At 44.6% G+C, this 23140-nt stretch overlaps 1 protein-coding gene across 1 annotated transcript in view; it reads right to left on the bottom strand.

Moving 5' to 3' along the window:
* Nucleotides 1-1076: 1076 nt before the first annotated feature.
* LOC149354872 (presequence protease, mitochondrial) overlaps nt 1077-23140 on the bottom strand; it is a 127024-nt gene continuing 104960 nt past the window's right edge. The window contains exons 27-28 of the mRNA XM_089583533.1: nt 20913-21008; nt 1077-3211 (exon numbers count right to left, since the gene is read on the bottom strand). Coding sequence (XP_089439659.1) covers nt 1975-3211; nt 20913-21008 — 1333 coding nt within the window. The 3' untranslated portion in view covers nt 1077-1974. The remainder of the gene's footprint in view (nt 3212-20912; nt 21009-23140) is intronic.

The raw sequence follows: 23140 nt of genomic DNA, 5'->3' as shown, positions 1-23140 counted from the left end.
TGAAGGAAACGTGGATTATGAGGCACGCTATAGCAGAGGGCTCCCAAACAACTGCGACCTCGCTGAGTTCTTTAAAGGAAACTGCAGAGGCTTTAGAATTTGACGAGCTCAAAGGAGTCGAATGTGTGAGACCTCTAGGTAAAACATGCAAAGTTCTTTTGGGCTAGCGTTTGAAATGGTGACGTAATCACCGATTAAAAACGCAATGGCCTTCAAGCCTCTCTGCAGCGCACAGGGGAGGCGGGGAAGGTGTTATTTATAGTACGCATAAACGCGAAAAACCAATGCCACCGAAGGCAAAGCCTGCCAAGCGTTGTTTGGCTACATTCGACGACGCACGGCAAGGTACGGTTGAGGGCACACAGAGAAGTTGAAATCTTCCCATCTGCGACGTCACATCGAGCTTCTCTGCACTCCTCCGGTGCTTCGAGAAAAAGGCTGAGATTCATTTGTCGATTAGTAATTGTCACCATTTTAATTGCAAGCAAAATTGCAAGATGAACATTAAACACTCATTGCAGACGGCAGGCAACATAAATGCTATCGCATTTTCTTCTTCAAGAATGTGGTTAAGAAGGCCCTCAAGTTTTTTTTTTGTTTTGTTGTACAACATATTGTGTTCTATTTGAAGCTCTAGAGCTTTCCAACCGAAACACTTTGCCATATTCAAATATTACAAGAAAAATGTTAGCTAACTTATCCGAAAATAAAGTTGCATTTATCCTAACACAAAATTTCGGCACCGAAAAGACTCGAGTGACAAGTGGTTATGAAAAAAGAAAAGCCGCAGGAACTGTCTCGCTCACAGCTGACATCTAAACCGCCTCGCGAGTGCAGAGATGGAGGGAGTGAAAGCAGGAACAGAAAGATGCCCTGTAGTGGAGGACTCCGGATTAGTTTCGACCACATGGGGATCTTCAATGTGCACTGACATCGCAGAGCATATGGGTGTCTTTTGCATTTTGCCTCCATTGAAACGCGGCCGCCACAGCCGGGATTTAATACCACACCCTCGTGGACAACAGCCGAACACCGCAACCACTGAGCCATTGCAGTGGATACAGAGTTGATGCATATTTGCAAAGTGCAACATTTATTCAACTTTGGTCCAACTCATTTCAGACACATTGCATATCACTCATTGCTTTTGAGAGCAGCACCCTCTTCTTTAACAGCATGTACACTACGCTTTACACTGAAAATGTCATTTTATGAACTACATCACGGCTGCTTTTACGCCTCCATGTACACCTAGATACGTCACGGTTTAAGCTGCAGCTCCTCATTCACTCTGAAAGGTAAGCGCAGTCCCTTCGCCAACGGAACTCGGAACACCCACCTCAGCAAATTTGCTACACTATGGCCTGTTCTTGAATGCGGAGTGGCCGACGAGAGTTGACAGCAATATGGGCTAACGGCCCGCATTTTGCGGAACCGACATACCAAAAACCCTAAACACCTCACGAGTACACAACATAGCATTGCTGTACCGGTGCCCTGCGCATTAAATCATATTAAAAAAAACACAACACTAAAGCACAAATGCATGCCTCATCAACATTATCAGCCTGACTACACCCACTGCAGGACAAAGGCCACTCTCATATCTCTCCAATTAACCTTGTACTGTGCACAGAGTGATACACAATTCCCATCAATATAGCAAATAACTTTGGCACATTGAGGTGGGTGTCCGCAGGGACACATACGTACAAGTAAAACAGGAAATGAGCAGCTAACTTACAAATATCTGCGGTGTTACTGCGTAAAGACTAAATTGCGTCCGCTTGCTCGTTTCAAGAGCGTAACTCACACAACAGCTGAACTAAGGAAGTGCAAAAAGTGCAAGCAACTTCTGTTCCCAGCACGCTGCAATATGTTTGATTATTTTACAGGCGCTCAGGCAATTAATTTTTCTCAAACGCTGCAAGAATCAAACAGAAGCAGCTGCTGCTGCCTTTAGAGCAATGCCTGCTAAGCTGAAGAAGGTGAGGAAGCCGCCGCCATGTCGGCTGTCGCACTGTTATTTTCTTCGCCACTGGATGCACCAGGTGTCCACAGCTTTATCCTCACGCTGCGGCCAAATATCATGTGTCCATTTTTCTTGGCAGCTTCTTGGGCATCGGCTAGGCTAGCGAATGTCATCACGACCTTCCCCGACATCACGCCGTCGGCGTGTCGAACCCGAACCACCAGGCTTGCCTTCGCAGGCCAGAGAAAGTTTTCTATCTGGGCGGCATTGAAAGGCAAGCCCTCGGCGACCACCCTGTGCTGCCCCTCCGACGTCTGAAGGATCGCTTCCAGCTCGTGTGCCTTCGCCAAACGGAAGCCTGTAGTGCCTTCCCGTGTGCCGGGCTTTTCTGAAGCACGTCGCACGGTGCCCGACGCTCTGCGAGCGCCAATTCGCGAACCCTTCTTCTCTTCCGCATACGACGCCAGGTTTAAAAGATCCCCTTCTAAGAGCCTGTCAGCGTAGTCTTCTGGTACGAGGCACAGTTCGAGTTTTCGCCCCATTAGCTTCCTTCCATTCATAGCCAATGCTCTTTGGGCTTCGTCGGGGCTCACGAACCGCATGAAAGCCGATCTCTGAGCCCTACCAGAGTTGAATTTCTCACGCTCTACTCGCATCATCTTGCAATGAGAGAAGAGCTCCTTCAGCTTCTCTTCTGTTGCACCCACTGGCAGGTTGCGGACCTGCACGACGGAACTGGATTTGACATCTTTGTGCAGTGTGCTCAAAGCTGGCCTTCTCGACATAACGTAGCGGCGGACGTCGTCCACTTGTCCCCGGAAGGCCTTGATGTGGTGACCTGACAGCTTGGCACTCTCCCACGCGTAGTTGAGGGCCCTTTCCTGGTCCTCTTTTGAGGCCACCTCGACAAAAGCCCTGCCGGTAGGCAGGTCACCGTTGGTGCGGGTCAAAAGGAGGATGCCTCGCCTGCCCCCCGAGACTCTGACACCGGCCTGTTTCAGGTGCCTGGCAACCTGCTCAGCGGTGACGTTTTCGGGAAGGTTATGAATCTTCAGCAAGAACCTGTCAGCGTTGCTGTCCATGTCGCTGTCACTGGTGTCACTATCACTGCCGCTATCGCTGCTGCTGTTGTCACCTTTGGAGGACGAGTCTTTTTTCTGTGCGCGGGCAGCAGACTCCTCTGCCACTTGCCCTGCCTCCTTGCCGTCTTCGAGGTCCTCTCCAGGCTTTTTGCTTCCACTATGGCAGTGCAGAAAAAGAAAAGCAAGACAAAGGTTGACACAACTGGGAAGGCGGAAGCAAGTAAAGCTGTTAATAATGCTGCTTCTACCGTAAAAGCGTAAAGAACAATGTTTTGCGGCGTTCTGGCGGTTTGCGAGCAGTACCACACAGTCTTGACAACTGAAGCAAGCGACCTCACCATGAAAACACGTGGAAAAGAGGTACACGTGCAACAGCGCCTGTTGGTAATTGGATGCATGCATCTGTCGTTTATCCATACGAAGCGGAGCTAAGCGAGCAACTACACTAGGGCACGGCATAGTCGTGGGAATTCAGACGTTTTTCTCTTTTTACCAAGAATAGAAATGATGGAAGTTCGTTGTGGTGAATAAATCTCTATTATTATTATTATTATTATACTGGATACTCGTGACCAGTTTCTATCACCTCGCAAGAGACGTGAGTCACGTGACTTTGTATCCATGTCGATGGCAGTACTTGTCTCGTTCATTCGCAGTAAATAAGGGCCATCACATGTGAAGATAAGCCACGGTGCACGGAGGCACATAAGAAGCCTATCACAATGCAAACTTCAGCTCAGCTTATGAGTGAGTTTCGGTAGCGGTGGTGTGAGTATCTCAACACAAGCACTTTCCTTACTTCACAAATACATACACCCATTTTTTTTTGTTGTGAAGAAACCTATCAAATATACAATTACTGCACCAACATTATTCATACCACCTAAAGAAGGTCCTGATAGGCAGTATGTAAGTATAGGCCCATGAAGTAATAAAAAAAAAAGCTATTTTCAGCTCTCAGCCCGCTGTAGATGGGACTGCAGACACACTCTGCAAATAAAAACATATACTGCCAAATGGCTAAGCCTGAGGAAGTGATCAACTCATTCTGGAAGCACAATAAGCCAGCTCCTTCATTTTGCGACTTTGCTTCTTCACTTGTGGCCATAAAGCAGCTTTTATCACTAACCTAAATTTACCGGCCCTGCGGAGTTTCATACTCGGAATTGCCAAACGCATTAGTGCCAGTGGTGCTGCAGCCTCACAGCAGTAGTAAACAATAGCTAGTAGTGTAAATCTGCAGCAGTTTCAGAGTGACTGCAGACATGATGAATAAAACTTCAGTGCTATCAACAGACAACGAACTACAGTGGACAACGAACTTCAGACAACGAACTAGAGTGGAATTCAGCACGCCAAGGCAAAATACCATGAGCTTTAAAGGAGAGCAATCTATTCACTTGACGTGACGGGCGTCACTTTGGTGTTCAACGCACAGCTTCAACGGTGCAGGCAGGAGCAGGTGATAAGGCGATTAGGCACGGCACGCAGCCTTTCACCATTTTTTGCTGTTCTCCACATACACCAACATGGCGGCCACTGAAAATGCTCCCTAATGAGAGAGGGGGGGATCTTTTTGGCTCCTAGAGAAAGCGTTCCAGTACACTGGTGACGGCCTGCATCATAAAGAGGGCCGGTCACTTTTAGCAGAGCAGGTTGGGAGTGAAGGGGAAGAAGCAATGATGTCAGTTCCAACCTCCCAAGGCTCCTTAACGCGATCTAGAAAGGCATCTACTGCAATTCACACACCCCTCAGAGACCGCAGCAACTGCTATTGATCCCGCGCCTCAGCTCAGAAGCACAAGCGGCCATGATGGAACACTTTCTGAAAATTTTGTTAGATTACGTGCTGGCAAGTACCTGATCCAAAAACAGCTGCTTTACAAACAGCAGGCAAGCTACTATCTTGCTCCCATAATATGCTAGCCATTTCCCACGTCTAGTCGTGTTGCTTCACTTGTACAAATTGCACTAATTTCGTACTACTATGATGCCATTTTTACTGCAATCTCGTCATGGTGTACAGATGGCAGCCATTAGCCGGTTTCCTAGAGTGCCACGAGAGGCAGGAGTCAATGAGAGCACTGGGGCAGAGAAAGCCGAGCAAACTCGGTGAGTCACGCGCCTATGGGCTGAAAAGCTGAAAAAGGGCAGCTAATGATGGAGCATTTCGCAATGAAGGTTACAACGCCTAGCCTACAGTAGGGATGAATAATGAGAACAGCTATTACAGTAAAAATGACTGGAAATGAGCAAACGCCTTTGGAGACGCCGAGGGGCAATTTCTAATCGCCAACAACATTGATCACTGTTAGGAACTGCCTTTAGAAAATTCTTGAATTACACCTCATCCTACAAGTTGTTTGCAGCACTGTAAAATACAGAGCTCTCTTGTCAAATCAGGGTCAAGGAAGACAAAAATGGCTGAGGCTTAGCTTAGGTTAAGCCTAGTCAGATGCGAAGCATATTGTCGCCGAGTTGCATATCGGAGCACGCCGCTTGGCTAGACGTTCTTCACGCTCTTCATCAGTCTCTGTAGCACGCCGCAACTTTTGCTTCTCATTCCAACGAGCAGCCCTGTCTCCAGGAGGCGTCTCTATCCCGTGTACGCCTAGCAGAGGCAGGCGCACCCCCTTGTATACCGCCGCTCTAGCATCACGTGTTCACTACAGCGCACCTAGCGGCAGAAGCAGGAAACACATTGGTCGCGACGCCTCGCACGGCGGCGCGAGCTGGGGCCCCGTTTCTCCTATGTCGTTACGTCACGCATCACGTGGTCCTCCTTGGTCGCGACGCCTCGCGCGACGGCGCGAGCTGGGCCCCCGTTTCTCATCTGCTGTGACGTCACGCACCACGTGGTCATCCTTGGTCACGACGCCTCGCGCGACGGCGCGAGTTGGGCCCCCGTTTTTCATCTGCTGTGACGTCACGCATCACGTGGTATGACATGGAGGTCACGAAAGGTCAACGGTAACGACACCGCCGCGCTCGAGGAGCTGGGTTGAGCTATTTTAGTATGCTTCGCATAAAAATAGCTCAAATGAAAACAATCGACACAGGTCTGTCTGATTGGCATTCTTTCTAACTTAAATACTTAAAATAATTGAGCAGTACTGCGACTATACGTTTTAAACAGTTATTGCAATACTTGAAAAGGTAGTTCAGGATGGTGTTTTTGAATGTACAGCGAGCGTTTCATTCACTGGTTAAATTAGCAGAGAAAATCCGCACGAACACAGCACTGCAGGGGCCTGCTGCGAAGTGGTACGCCACAATTCGTAAATGTGGCTAACGTGACGCTCGCGGTGTCGTCCGAGTCTCCTGTGTGCACATGTGCGAGGAGCTAGTGTTCCTGTACACATGCAGGCAGGAGCAGGAGGTGATATGGCGATTAGGCATGGTGCATAGTGTTCCAGAACACTATTCGAAGCAGCTGGACACTGGTGCTGTTTCTTGCCCAGTGAGGAGGCTGCCAGTCACAGGGTAAGGGGCGCGGTTGACAACGTTTTGCAGCGCACGCTGTTCTGATCGGCTCAGATGACCGCAACCTTCACAACATTGCAAACTACTTGTGAGATGAAGTACAGGTGATTTTGCAAGCCGTACCCTTCATACTTAACAGATTTTGCATCTATGATGAGAGGTGCTATGGAGTCTCTTTATGTACGCAAATCGTTGCGTTTCAGCAATACAATCATTTCTATTTTAACTGACAGCCCATCCATCCATTCCTAAATGCTGCCTCCCTATCATCAGCAGCATCAAATTTTCCTGGAAAACTAGGGCTGTTCTCACTTCTTACATCAGGGTGTCTAGCGAGGTACTATTTTCAAGTTCTCTGACTCTTCCATGCTTTCCCCGACTAATTCAGGTAAAATTCTCTGGCCACAGAAGAGGCGAAAAATTTTAGTGGCTGATGGTATTGGACAGTGCACATGAACTATTCACAGCAAGAAAACTATTTACCGAAATTTTAAACGCTGTATTGAAAACAGATTTGCTCTACCTGTTTTACAGAACTCTTTTTTTTCCTGAAGGAAGCCCAGCTTCAAGCTGCGACTAACAACGCAATCACTGCTTCTTGTCTTCCAGCTCATTATAAAGAGACACTGAGGACTAATTGAAGTTGGCCTGTATCAATAGACTACCGTGCACTGATTAGAAAGACGCTAATTACTCTAAAGAATGGACCTTTTTATAAACTAGAAGGCGTCAAAAAATCAAATGCAGGAATCGCTGCCACCTATCGTTTTCACAAGCAAACTGCGGTGAGTCAAGGTGGTTTTTCACTTGCAGATCTCTGAAGCTAGGTTACACTGCCATTCACTTTCAAATGGTGATCACGGAGGCCTTTACAGGACGTCATGAGTTTGAATTGAGCAGGGCAGAAAATAATCCATATTTAAATCCAATTTTGTTATCAATAAATGAGTCGTTTGCTGCCGGAAGAAGCATCATCGTAGTGAGAAAGAGGTAGAGAATCGATTTTTACTACGAACAAAAGTTGGACGGGGCTGTCCTCAGTGCCCCTTTAATAAGAGTGGCTACTTTATTTGACTTCTGAACGTTATATGTTTGCAGTAAGGACGTAAAAGAGAAAGTTTGTTCTGCTTACTACTGGTTTCAGCTTCTTCCATGAAAAATACTTTTGAATGTAGCTTAGTTTCTTGATCAGCACCAAGGAAAACTTAGTGAGTGATGCAGCAGTCAGCACAGAACAAACCAAATATACACAGTGCTCGTTTCATGGACAAAGAGAAAAAGACAGATAAAATTAAGTTTGACAGACCTGATGTCACGCCTTATAACTGTGCAAAGCAAAAAGGTCATGCAAATGTGCATGGACCACATACTCAGAACTCGCTGTACTGTCACAATTCAGTTCAGATCATGATGTTAATTTCAGTCGGTAGTTATCCCTGAATTGGCTAACTTTTTTGATGCTATCCCTGATGATGCAGGTTTTCCAAGGTTTCCAGATTGCTAGACACCCTGTACATGCATGTCAGCATCGAACTATGCTGCTGAATCTAAAGTTCACTGAGAGTTCCCAACTGGCCCAGCAGTGCGTCGACTTCACAATAACACAACATGTGTAATGTCATCAATTCCTGCGGAACCATCTCATGGTAGCTACAGGCGTATCAGTGGCAAATGACGTGTATGCACCACGAGAACTGATAAGACCATTTTCACTTCAATGGCTATTACGAACTTTACTTTCTGTATTGAAAAGGCTCCCATTAATTTAAACTCTGCCTAATTGAACAAGCACATACAACCCTTTGAGTATGAATTATCAAGAGTCTGCATACACTTTTGTGCTGCAGAGATGTAAAGTCATGCACATTAATAAATAATTCCAAATAGAAAATCAAAGCATCGTATGTTTTTCAGTTATTAAACTTTACAATCAGAATCTGTTTCTAGCAGTTTGTCCAATGCATAGCAAATAATGAGCTGGGATCAGGATATCGGATTCTTGTCATTTATCTAACGAGTGACAGACAATGAGCTCGGATGAACAGTTACAAGGAACTGTGAATATGTTGAACAGTGTTTGGTCTGTAGAGCATTGAGTCAGCCTGAGCAAATGTAAAAAAATTCTCAATTTACCTGTGCATTCTAGTCCCTTCCAGCTTGGCTTTGGAAACAACAAATCACAAGTGCCCACATATGGCCCGTTAAGAACATTAAGATTTTGAACTCAGCACCGCCGTAGGGTATTTGAACACAAGGTTATATTCCCTGCAGTTACAACCATTTCTGCAACTTTGAACTTCACGGCATGAAAATAATGATGCAGAAACAGAATGCCAAAGCACTGACAAGTGAGAACTACAAGCCTGCTTAACAGCTCTACACTTCGCATTTCTGCTAGCTTTTGCATTTATATTCCAAAGGTATTAATTTTTTCTCGGCTATAAATTTCACTGTACAAATACCCTAGCGAGTGCTTCAATACATAAGCTACCCATTTGTTAACTTTTGTGCTCTCGACATAATTTCGATGCCTTATTGTATCAAACTCACACAATGCAAACAGACCATTAGTAAAGTACTCACAAGCATACTGCCTGAAAGCTCTGTTTCTAAGTCATTAGAGGCATAACTATTACCGCAATCTCCAGACTATAATCTGCGGACTATAGATGCTTAAAAGCTCAAATTTCGCATTGTGCAGACTGCCTATGGGAGTGGACTATACAAGCTTAACTTTTTCTAAGATTTTTGGCAAAGCAGAGGAAGCCTAGCATGGCAGTAGAAGTAAAAAAAAAAATGCATGGCCCTACAGCACCTGCGACATTTTACTGCGCTAAATCACATAATAAGATCAGCTCCCATAAGCAATCAGCTTCGATATGCAAGCAAATGCTGCTTGTGGAGGCTGCTTTTCGATCAGAGCTGGGATTTGTGAGCACATCTACAAAACATCAATGAATAACACCTCGTACTATGGCCGCTGAAGAAGGTGTCCGGGAAGTTTGGCTTCACGAAAGCCGGACTTTCTTAGAAACTGCTGCAACAGAGGTGTCTGATTCTGACGGCAATGACACTGGCAAGGCTTTGTCGAATCCGGACAGGCTTGACTTGTTTTATTCTGACAGCACCGGGGAAAGTGGTTTTGACGGCTTTTGGGCCCGACTTCTATGCGGTCTATGAAAGGCACAGAATTTTAATACCTGACAATTAAATTTTTGCTAACCAAATGTATACTGCTTGCTGACAATCTAAAAAACCTATTTTCAGCCAAAATTCATCCCTGCGGACTATTTAAGCAAGAACTTTTTACTTTAAGCGAAATTTGTCCCTGCGGACTGACTATAGTCGGGAAAATACGGTAATCCCTTTATGTGTTTTACACTGTAATAAGTTTCATGATGATATTTTTAGGCATCTCCATCTATTGGACAATAGGAATTCTGAATTTGTGTGAAATGTCATATCATCTGAACTAGAGAGAATGGTTTATCGGGGTTTAACGTCCCAAAGCGACTCAGTCTATGAGGGACGCAGTAGTGAAGGGCTCAGGCAGTTGCGACCACCTGGGGTTCATTAATGTGCTCTGACATCGCACAATACACAGGCCTCTAGAATTTCACCTCCACCAAAATTCGACCTCCACGGCCGGGATCGAACCCACATCTTTCGGGTCAGCAGCCAAGTGCTGTAACCACTGAGCCACTGCAGTGGCAGAGAGAACATATGACAAGCAGACTACAGGCACTATCAGTCACTATAAATAGACTAATAAAGAAAACCATTCAAGCTATGCAGCTTGCGCAGATGAATGAGGTAAGCAAGCTCCACTCACAGCCAATGCCTCACCAGCATATAGCCAAAACAAACGAGTAACGTCAGAGAAGTGCGAGAGGGATACAGTTGCAGGGGGACTCAGAGGCATGAAGGAGGTGTCGCCAAGGAAGAAAAATCGCAATACACTCTGCCTCACTAACACTGCACACCACTGTGGGAGCCATGCCTCGCATCAACTTGTTGAAAGCCAAGTTCAAAAAGCTGTTTGCACATAAGTACCATTCGTGATTCACAGCAGCCGGTGCTTAGCCTACCATACCACTAGTTACACACTTGGTTTGTGCATGGCTCACTTGTTCCTGCAAGGAAATAACCTTGTGAACTCATCTCTCAGTTCGCTGACATAATTTCAAGCATCCACACAGCTGAAACTCCAGTAGCAAAATGTCCAGGATCCACAGCTGGCCACTGGTGAAGTGGAAGCTGCACTCTGAATTGGAGGATGGTTCCTCATGCATGAGGACAATGCCAACTAGGTTCTACAGTGTACACTGATGTTGAAAGATTGTTTGCAGAGGCAAAGCTTAGTATGAACTGCCATGAAACAAGATGTTTGAAGTAAACAAAGGTTTAGCACAACTTCCAGAGCAAATTCAATGCAACTTTAAAACCTGTTAAATTTCAGACAATTTAAATGATTTCACATATGCCAGCCAGCCCACTTTACTGAAGGCCGACAATAATACTGCTGCAAGAGGCAGGTTTGTGATAAGGCTTTAATATTTGTGACAAATCTGTATTGCCCTTCTAGATGAAACCTACTGCCTAACCTCCCCTGGCTTTCTTGAAGACAATGTTGTGACTGGGTTTTTGTGGAACAGTCACAAATACTGCTTTGAAGAAGCAGTCCTCCTTAAATGATGATCTAACTAAAGCATATTAATTTAACTAAGGTACTAATTTCTTTTTAGGGTATCATTATATCACAGAAAGCATAATTACATGATGTGTAGTTAATTACTGCCATTTCAAAACACCACATAAGGTGAAATTTCTAATACATGAACATCTGGGGGAGGAGTAAGGCACCAGAAACAGCTGGAACTCCTGTTCTATTGCATGCAGCTTAAAATAAAGTACATCAGGTGTGTTGGCCAAGACAACTCTGCAATCAAGTCAAACTTTAGAAGTTCCACATCCTTCTAATGAAAAATAAATTGACAACACGGTCAGCAAGACATTTTCAAATTCAAATTTGCTGCCTACTAGCCACAGATGTGGTAGCGACAATGGAAGAGAAGAAGAAATGCATCAAATAAGAGCGACAGCATTATGTAACAAATTTCACTTCCAGCCTGAATGCACATTCTATTACACCTCGCTGTAAGCTGACTGATAACAACAGGCTCACTGCAAAAAAAAAAAAACAGTAAGGTGTACATTCAATTACTGTACATTCAACGCCATGGACACTAATAATACGAGGCATGGCATGGGCCCCTCATGCTTGCAGTGAGGCGTGTTGCTACAACCCAAACTAATCCCTCCTGTGTTGTTGTTCTGCACTGCCTGCCACAAGTGCCTCTTTGCACCTCGCTGAAAAGAGAAGCTATTCATTGTGTACGTGGCAATTGACTTCATTCTAGACCTTCCTCAGATGACTTCCTCATTCAGTGTGAGCCAGTATGCTTTGTATACTTCACAGTTCCTCACAAGGATTGCTTCGGAATTTCTGAACACTCTCTAACAAATATGACGCAAGAAATATGAAATAAAGAACATTACAAAAGTCATGCATACGTAAAGGTCTTTTATTCATATTTCTACATAAGCAACGGGCTATGAAATGTCTATCTGCTTCCAGATGACTAGCATATGAAGATAAGAGTTGTTCTGAAAACAGACAAGTTAACAAAGTACTAATGTGTTCTTTGTGTCATAGTGTGAAACTTATTAGATGAAATTAATATATGTGCATTGAAACCGCTATCCCACACTCTGTGGCACTGTCCAATATTAACACCACGAGAGACAGACACAATGATCCATAAAAATACCTTCTTTAACATCCAATGAACAAGACTTCTCGTGCAATCAGCATGTACTCCACAGTCATCCCAGCTGCGCAGGATAACGCTTTGAAAGCTGCCGCCACCATCCTTGGGTTGCATGAAGACAAAGATCCAACTCGACTCAACTAAGCAAGCTAACAGCCTTATCAGTACTTTGGACTTTTACTCAGAAAAAAAAAAAAAAAAGATGGCTTCTACTAGCACCTTTATAATCCTTACATTAAAGGTACTCAAACTAGCAATCTTCTAGATGAGCACTTGTACTAAATCACACCCCATGGCTAGTTCAAAATCAAAAAGAAATGGATCAAAAGTACTTTCATAGGTCACAATGTGGCAAAGAGCCTGGGAAGAAAAAAATGCCCTCTGATTTCAATTTTTTAACAGCAGCATTGAACAGTCAGCTTTTGCAAACAACTTTATGTTAATTTCCTCCAAATATTTCTGCTGGCCAACGTGCTCTCAATTCAAGAACCACTCCTGCATGAAGTTAATCTGCTACATACCCTCTTTTTATGGCGTCCTAATGTACACCCTTTAGTGTTTGTGCTACCTTCTTGTGGAAAAAAAGAGAATTAGGTTTATGAAGACGTGCTCACATGGTTTTGATTCCTCCACATGCATCATCTGGTCCTGTGGAGGAGCACAAAAGTTGATTTTTATCTTGAGTGGCACTGTCCTTGGTTCGTTATTACCGACGTCCACAAGGTGTTATCACTCTCAGCATTTTTTACTCGGTTTCCTTTGAGTGGTTCAGATGCCTGGAAAAGTTGCTTTACAGTCACACACACCATTTTCTATTCGGGCAGTGGTAGTGATGGATCTCTACACTTGGATTACAACAGTACCAGCACCAGATCAAACGACCTAAGTCCAGAGGCAAAGCACAGACAGCCCAGAACGACTAACGGCGAACCACTTTCCGAAGAGGGTGCCTCAGACCTCTTCACAAGGCAGCCACACCCAGTGAAGGTGCCATGTGTATGTGGTGCCATAGCTGACCAAAGCAAGATGGCAGAGCTAATGCTGGAAGAGTTGTGAAGGTGATAGGATGAATGCTATGTGTGTGGCATCAAGTTTGTAAAATATTATGGAAGAATAAAACGAAAAAACGCATGCTTTTGCATTGCAATTGTTTAAATCGGGTGGTCAGCCATCTTGCTTTCATCGCATGTGACACGTGGAAAAGCTCACATGTGGAATTTCACTTCAGGTCCGAGCCTAGCAGTGCCCAAATGTTATTGGTACATGCATCAAAAAACGACGGAGATGATAGCAAAGAGGCCGCCTTTGAACTGTCTTCTGGACAATTTAAACTCCGCCTTCAGATAATCTGCCCAAATATAGGGGTTTTGCCAAGGTCAGCTTTATGAAAGTCAGCATGGTATTCAATCACCAGCAAATATTAGAAAATTCTTGAATATCAATTTCTCGAATTGAATACAAACCGAACAACAAACAATCAATTCATATTCAATTATTCAAATAATCCCACACCTTAAAATTTATAAAATTTCACCCTTGAAGAGCACTGAGCACAATGCACAGAATTTAGCGTGTTCTGAACACTCCCGCAACACTACGAATAATTACAATGTGTGAGCCGCAAACGCATCTGTGAGCATTAAGCGCTGCCCTAAATGGATTTGTAAGAATGCACTTCGCTTGCTTCAGAACACGGATATCGTTCATTCCCGAGGGTACGAATTTCATGTGATACGAATATTTTTTGTGATCCCATGAGATTCATATCAATGAGATCCCACTATATTATATTATTTACATAAAGAAAATGACAATCAGATCTTTTGTTGTATTTGGTAATCATAATGTATCGAGCCACCTCCCCGACTTTTTTTTATTCTTCCCCTCCTTCACTGTGTTACAAATCAGCACAGCTAAGCATGATAAATGAAAGACAGATTTATTATGCATTAATTTCATGAACTAGATTATGCTACTAAGAAAGAACTATATTTCTTGCTACCACATTTCTCATTCTTCCAGCAGTTACTTTCACACCATCCAAAACATTTTTACACATTTTCCTGCTTGAGTTAGACCAACAGCCAGCAAATTTACTGCAACTGCCAGCCAAATGAAACAGCAGTCAAAGAGAGCTCTCTATTAGATTAATGGATGGTCTCCTTGTAAACAACCTTAAAACAAGAATAGATGTTTCGTGTGCAAAGGTAAGCAGCACAACATGCACAAGTCAGTGATGGGCATAATTTATTCAATTGCGTACAACACAGCTCCCACAAATGTCCTAACAAAACAAAATAATGAGACAACCTTCAAAAAAATCTTGAGAACAACAAAACTATATATGTAACAAAATTCAACTTATTTTTTTTTGCTACCAGGAGACCTTCTAGAGTGACATATGATATCATGCAGTGCATGTTCAGCTGACTGCTGTCAGCTCAAAATTAGGTCTTTCTCAACAAACTTTGTAACGAAGTGGCAAAACTGCCATAAATATGATTCATCACTTTGGTTAGTTCTAGCTAGCAGAGCCCTCTGTGATGTCTTGCATCATATCATGCCACACATTCTCCTTATAATACACATTAAAGCCAGCACAGATTCTAAAAAAATGACCCCAGCGTATATAAGCATTAAAATCTAACTACTATTGCATATTTATAAAGTTTCTTTGAACGTTCACCTGAGAATATGAATAGAACTAGTGATTCTCAACCATAAATGTGTTGACAATAAAAAGAAAAGAGAAAAGAAAAGAGCACAAAAAGAAAAGAGGGGGGTGGGAGCACTCCTAAATTATTGTTTGAATAATTTCGGAAGCTGGGGGGGGGCACTTCTTTTGCACTCCCATAATGTCCACACTCCCAACTAGCCCAATCAGCTAGTCTCCTTATGAGTGCGCTGGTTTTCTCTAGCAAACTGCTGTGAAGTCTAAGAAAGAGGAAGTGAAAGTGCTATGATGACAAAGGACCGATTACGCCACTAGTTGTGACTGTCAACTGAACTTATGTTATGGATATGCAGAGAAGAGAAAAAAATGCTGCATTGGCCGAATGCAGCAACTAATCCATGTGTTGTGCCATGATTTTCACAGAAAATATATGAGTTTCTGCTTGCAATTCAAATGCATGACTTGAAGAAGCCCAGAAGGGTCCATCAGGTCATGCCATCTAGCAAAAAAGCTACGAGGCTTCACCATAGAGGAAAATCTTCAAACAACCCAGAAATATCATTAAAAAGCAGAAAAGGTCAATGGACGCTCACTTGAGAACCACTGGCTTGGACATTTTTGGTGCCTAAACACGGCCTTTCATCCTTAACCGCTTAAAGATTCCTTAGCACTAATATGCATTTGGGAAATTTTTAAATATAAAAAATTCAAAGTAGAGCTCATGGAACAAAGAGCTGTCTTATTGGCACTGCATATCAGTAGCATCAAAACTTACAGTACACTATTATTACTTGAGGCTCTGTGGGTCATGAAGTATAGCGGTTCAAATTGGGAGTTGTGGGGACGCCTTCGTCCCCTGCGTTCGCTTTCCCTCAACTCACTAGTTCCCTGTGGTTAGCTTCCCCGCAACGCACTCCCTTTAGTGGGGTTACTTTTAACTAACAGGGGAGGGCGCTCGCATCGCAGCGACAGCAGCGCCACGGATGGCGTGTTTTGCCGCTCGCGCGCGGGGGAAGGCTATCTCTCTTCTCCCTGGGACCGGGAAGCAAGCGGACGTTTCGCTCGCGGCTTCGCTCTTCGTCGACGGGCGCCTCTTGGTCGGAACTTGCTCCCGCCAAGCCTGTCCCGTCCGGCCTCGAAGTTTTCCCTCTGCCCTACCGTGGGCGAACGTTCGCTCGTAGCCGTGCTGGTGAGTCGGACATCCTCGATTCCTCAGTGTATTTTGTTGCTAGCTGGCGTTATTGTTGTTATAGCAATAAATGCCTTGTTTGTGTCAGCCAGTGTGTCGTTCCTTTGTTCCCGCAGAGCAAGGCCCTCCGCAGTCGGCGTGCGCTCAGTAGCGCTCGCGACCACGGGGTGGGGTCCATGCGGCTTTGAACTGTGTCAGCCGCGGTAAAACGGGGAGAATGTGCATATCTCCCCCAGTTTAAACCCCACAGAGTATAATTTTAAACTTCTTATCAAAAAGCACTTATATTCACTTAAAATGCCTTCTAAAAAGGTCTTCAAAGACAAAGTGAGCATATGCATTTTCTTTGTTAGCTGCACAAAGTGGAATAGAGTAACACTGTTAGCATCTATCGTAACACATACTAGATATTTAATACAGTGAATACCTGTCAATTCAAATTTCATTAATTTGAATTTTTGGACAATTCAAACTGTACGACATGGTCTTTTAATTGCGGGAATTTCAACATGAATCGGCTCCGTCATCGATAATTTGAACTATGCACTGCTGACTAGGGAGTCTGGGTACACAGCCAGCAGGGCTATACACCCACGAGGCTATACACCCGCAAGGCTGTGCTGCCTCTTCGAAGGAGATGAGGAGAAGATATAACAACAGCGTGCAAGCATCATGGGAGGTAGGAGGATGGGGTGGAGCTCTATCTCTGGGTTCCGCGCCAGTGGCAACTATGCTAGCTGTGTGATCTCCAGGACTTGCGACTGAGTGCTTGCCAACGGTCTAGAAGGCTTCAGTAGCTTACTCCATTATCTTTTGTTGTTAGAGGGCAATTCCGTCGGATTTTTGAACATTTTAAGTACACCGTCACATTATATTTCTTCAACCTCCCTACAATAGTTGTGATGAATAAAGTTCTAAAATCACAAGGAAAAAAATTATAGAAATGTGAAAACACGAAAACAAAGCCAAAACTGACATTCGACCAAAGTAAGTCCCATTACAGCAACAAATGATGTCTCGTATACTGTCACAAAACCTCTCGTGTGGGCGCTGAATGGCTTAATTCACAACTGCAAGTGATAGCCTTGATCATTATTTGCCTGAAATGGCCAGAAACTAGCTCGAAATTCTTTCTTTAAGCAAACACAGAGCGAATATAGACGGGCGTGCTACTGGTGACGTCACATCCCTAAGAGGAAGCAAGATACCATTGCTGCTTGTACAACGATTGGCTTCTCTGTCATTGGGGGACCTCAGATATTGTATATATTTGTGTGCGGACTGCACCAATGTAAGGGCCGCACCCTAAACTTGGCAGCCAGTATTTCGGGGAAAAAAAAACTAAAGAATTGCTTCATGTGTGCATAATCTGCCCACGTGGTAAGTTACACTGGGAGCTGATAGACGATAACTACCTGCAACACTCAGTACGACCATGCACGCGTCATTGTGCGCACTGGACTACACCTGGAACCATGAGCACGGAGTGCCGCAGCGCTGCTACCTTATCGTGTGTGCTCGGCATTCGCACCACAAAGCACAAATCGTTATGCTGAGCAAAAAAAGAACTAGAACGGGGTGCACCCACGCTAGCAGCGCGTTTCTTTGCGGCAACACGCAGCTTACCAGACTCGGGCGCCGTAGTAGCGCGCCGTTCACCTGGTGTCATTAGGCCTAGTGTGCTTCGCATCAAAGCCGCACCAAAAGTGCTTTGAATCTAGTCATAGTTTACTGTAAAAGGTCTAACCTTGTTACCAGTTCACCAACACACAATAACCTCACATTAAAATGAATGTGTAACTGATTTCTGCAATGCCTTCAACAGTGAAGCGTGCCGAAAAACAGGCCAAGAGAACGCCACCTCACATTGGTGGTGGCGGGTCTCACGCGAGACACGCCTCTCCAAACCATCGGTCAGTAGAGCACCAGATCTTCGTAGGATCTCTCATCTTAGAATCATATGGCGTCTGCCTGTAAATTGATCTAGCAATCTGTTTTACTTTATGCAGTTAATTTGTGGTGGTTGTCCAGCGCACGTCCAATCGCCCATGCTTTCAATGCATTATGTATTTCAAGGGTTCGCAGCGACTGCATTAATTCCTCATAAAAATGCATGTCACAGCATAAAAAAAAGGATGCATAATCGAGGCTTCACTGTAGTCGGGAAAATTTAAAGGAATAATGCTGGTCCCGTGTAAGGGCCGCACCCCGTCAAAAGCACAGAAAAAAAGTGTGGCCTTTACATGAGTATAGTATATGGTAATGGCTCTGCTTGTGTGGCAAACATACTTTCCGTCGCAACTGCACTCTTAAGTAGTAGATTTCAAGATACACTTTTTACACTTGGAACTGCCATTGCATTTTTATACTTCCAGCAGCCAATTCTTCAACTGAATTACATAGAATTTAGCATTTTGAGACTGAAATAATAAACTATTCCCTTCATACCAGCATATGACTGCCCATTGGGACCTTTGGGCACAGTTCAATCGTGCCAACAAAAACAAAGGCCAAATTAACTAACACTAAATTAACGGGAGCCAAATGAAGTTCTTTTTTCATCACACATCTCACATTTCCAGAATCTACCATTTTTATAACTACAACACCAGTTTGCTCCATTGTCACCATCTTCTACCCCTTCTATCTGCTGGCTTCTAAAAATTCCTGAGCCGAGGCAAGGTTAAATTGGTAAAATATTAATCTAAGAGCACTCAAAGTTTATTAAGCTATGTAAAGTTACTGATACATCTGGTATGCTATGTACACCCTTTCAATTTTTTTACACGAACACACAAGTGTCGACTACCTGGCGTTGCAGCGCCGGAAGAAGGAGAAGAGAAAGTGTGCGAGGGAAGGGGCACACCCACAATTCGTGCTGCTGGAATAAGCTTCATCTGCTAGGCTGTTCTGGTTAGTGTGAAGCAACCTCCGCCCATCATCAGCTGTTATGCATCGGAGCCCCAAGAAGCTGCGTTTTCATCCACTGCATATAGCGTGGGTGATTCTGAAAAGAGCATACGTTTGGGAATAGCCTAGCATGCAGAAGAAACTAGTTGCAATTGCTACTGACGAAAAACTGATTGAAGAGGACCCTCACTATTGCCACGTTAATTTCGTTAATGTAAATGCTCTCGAGACGCTACCTGCAAATGCAACTGGGGCCTAGAGTCTTGCTTGGAACACTATGCGTTTGCACCAGTCTAGAGCCGCAAACACGCAGCACATAGAACAAGTAACAAACGCTCTCAGAACTCAGCCATAAAACTTTCTTCGCAAGGGTGGCTTCGCACGAAACAGAACAGCCAAGCAGACAACGATAGCCACAGCAGCATGATTGGTGCACATGCTGATTCCCTCTCCCGATTTCTGCTCTGCTGCGCCTCGGCACCACTGCACCAAGCAGCCGATGCTCGCGCGTTCATGTTAAAAAATTGGAAGGGTGTACTATCAACAAGAAATGAAATGCGAACAAGACAACTGAGCCACGGACAGCAAAATAAGAACCTCTCAGATAGGGGAAGCTCAATACTAGCTCACGTTATTTTAACTTCAAAGGCACGAAGACTGTTCTTCAGAAGTGTTAATCGACCTCGCTTGTATTTGCTCTCCAAGAGCTAATACGTTGGTGTTTTTGTGTTGCCCCCTCAGTTTTCTTGTTCAGTTTCATTCGTTGCAGATAGTACATCCATGTGCATTCATACTTGTGAAGTCTCCCAAATTGTCTCCCAAATGAAAAACACTCAGGACATTTCAGTAACCAACAAAGAGTGTAGTTGAGTCTAATTGGAGTAGACTCCCCGCACCACTAGTGTATCGCGGGTAGTAACCAACACAGCAACATTTTCCCTTGCATGTGATGAGCGATGAGGGTAATGTACCTCTATGTCAAAAGTAACTAGGCAACACAGTTTGCTTCTCAGCCATATAGTGGAGCCCATACAGCACCCTTAAAGACGAGAAGGTCTTCAAAGGTGAGAACACGGGTTCTCCTTACCTTACGCACATTTAGAACTTAAGAGGTGCCATAAGTGCTCCGTGACATGGCTAAAAAACAAACCCCATTGCTTGGTTACTTTTGGCAAAGGCAGTACGTCACTTTTTTAAAAAACTCAGTGTCTATAACACTAAAACTGCTCGCAAGTGTTAAAAAAAAGAAATACAGCACAATCCTACTGCAAGGTTCCAAGGTTATAAAACTGAAAAACACTGCCGCAGCAAACTCTAGATGTAAAACTGAAATAGTCCACCACTCCAGCACAGCTATGCATGTGCTTTGGCCTCCTCTGGATAAAACTCTTCAATGTGTTTTACAGCTGCTAATTTCAACAGGAACATGAACTAGAAGAATAAAACCACGTATGTGCACAGCTTTTCACATAGGATGCAACCGAATAGCAGTACAGCACTTCTTTCTGATGCTTCCTTCAGAATGCTGTTGCATAAAGCTACAATGGCTAAGGCTGAAGGGCACAGCATTGTGGCAGCACTAACTTTCCCATCAGAAGTCCTTGTAGCTAAGAAGTGATTGGCAAAGAACAAAGGAAGGCACAAAGTAATGCAACAAACCTCAAAGCCAACACATGGGCACAAATGTAGACCAGTGGATGCGAGAGTTCAATTTTCAAGACATGGTGCAAAAAGTAGACGACCTTAAAACCCTGTGGACAATGGCACCTACTCTCTGTGGACAAGCCAGTGCCTCCCAGTCTCTGTGAACTTGTTTTCAGGGCCGATGACAGCAACACTTGATGTGCAGCCACCTTCACTGGCACATCTAAGTGAGGAGAGAGAAATCGAGAATACTGTAGTGTTACAGATGAACCTGCACAAGGTCTTGACAAGAGAAAGACACTCGAGTGGAACTAGAATACCACCTCCACAACTGTTGAAATCACACGTCCCCATACTGCACCTTCAGCTCATTAACAAAATCATGGTGCTACACAATTTCTCATAATGTCAAAGCCATAACCACTTGTTTCACACATGTTGCTGCTGAAATTGAAAACATCTAGCAGAGGCTTGTCATGGCAAAATTGGCCATTTTATTAAAGGGACACTGAGGAGAAATTGAAGTTGGCCTGTATCGACAGAATGCCAGCTCCTGATTACAAAAACGCCACTCATATTGACAACAAAGCTCTTGTAACGTAGAAAAGAGCAAGAACCAAAATACAGGTATCGTCGCCACAGGCCAAACTCGCAAGTACAAGCGTGATGACGTCATAGGACAAAACAGTGTTGCTAGAACCAATGGTTCTAGCAACACTAGGACACAAGAAGCCACAAATCACTGAAGCGCAGCCAATGCATGCGCAAATCTCCTTGACGGCGCCAGATGGCGCCACGTATCCGGCAGCTACGCGCGCGCCTGCAGAATCGGGACCAATCAGCGCCTGCAGACCGGCGGTAGGCGGGCTCCCGGTATTCCACTAACGGTAACAAGGTACACGGTATGCTAAAGGTGTCTATTTGCGAGAACTTCGTTGACGACTTCGAGAGCGGGATCCATCGTAAGGCTGGCAAAACGCCGGTGCAAACGTAAACGAAGCAACAGCCGCAATAGCCGATAGATGCCTTCAACGTGCGGCCGGCGGTAGCTTTCTTTTCGGCTGCTGCTAGGCCGCACTGCTGGCCGCCAGAAATCACGGAGTCTGCGTTACGTCATGTGCACGTCATGTTTCACGTCACTTAGTCCTGTGTGGTCATAAGAGAATCCAAAGTTTGAATCAGAGCGGCAGGAAAACTTTTTCAACTTCGAATCCAAATTTCTTAGAAATAAATGCATCTTTCGCTGCCGGCCTAGTGGCAACAAAGCCATGAAATGCCGAACTATCGAATTTTGCTTTTAAAAAAAATATTAATAGAGCTCTCCTCACTGTCCCTTTAACCACATCCCCGTTTAAGGTACTCGGGGAGCCCATAAAAGCACTCCAAGGAATCCCTGGGTTCCACAGAACCCAGTATGAGAACCCCTGAGTTAAGAGCATGCAACAGTCATGCAAGGGAAAGCGTACAAGTTGTAATGCTATCACTTCGAAGTTATTCTCACAAAATGTATCCCTTTCTTTGAAAGCTATTGGTTTAAGTGATGTGAACACCTTGTCTAAACCTTACCATTCCTTAACTCTTTCGCTACCGCGCCATAGGCCATCGTTCGCATATGATCGATTCAAATCGCCCGCGCAAAAAAGCTCATTTTGGAGCGTCGTGGACGTGCTCCGCCATCTATTTAGCGAGCACAACAACTGCTCTTTCGATTGCAGCCTTGGTTTTAGTGTTTTGACATGAGGGGGCGCCGTGAAAAATAAAACTTTGAACGGCCGCGGCAGCGTCAGCCGGAGGAAATGGCGTCCGCGTCGCCGCGCGCTCCTCGAAAGCGAAAGCTGACACCGAGCACGTCGGCTGGTTTCGGTTTCGTTTTTTGCGACGAAAGCAGCGGTTATTAGTCGGGCAACAATGTACAAACGTGGGATTTCGGTTTCGACAGCAACACTTCGCCTCGGGAGCCTGGAACGTCAGCGCGTACTTGCATGTAAGTTCTGTTTTCGTTCGCTGTGTGTTTTCTGTGGTGCATACGGTTTGTAATTGATGACAGTGGTTTATTTTTGTGCTTCAGGGTCTTGACAACGTATAGCGAAGACAGTTTGCCAAATGCTCAAGGTCGCGTTGCGTTTTTCAACCAAGACGACAGCTAGGCGTCCATATCGGCACATCGCTGCGGAGCGGCGCTCGGAGATTCACTCGACTTCTCGACTTTTTTTGATGCTCTTCACGGCGGAAATGATGAAGACCGTGTGCGGAAACACTAATAAGTATGCATGGATGAAGATTTTCAGCAAATTCGGCGTGACGGCTCATGGGAAGACGTGAATCTGTTGGATATTCTGATGTTCATTGGAATCA

This window comes from Amblyomma mixtum, chromosome 3, assembly GCF_055824585.1.
Source record: "Amblyomma mixtum isolate Tamu chromosome 3, ASM5582458v1, whole genome shotgun sequence".
NCBI classification, from domain to species: Eukaryota; Metazoa; Arthropoda; class Arachnida; order Ixodida; family Ixodidae; genus Amblyomma; species Amblyomma mixtum.
The sequence above is the reverse complement of the archived record's forward strand: the minus strand, read 5'-3'. Positions and strand labels throughout refer to the sequence as shown.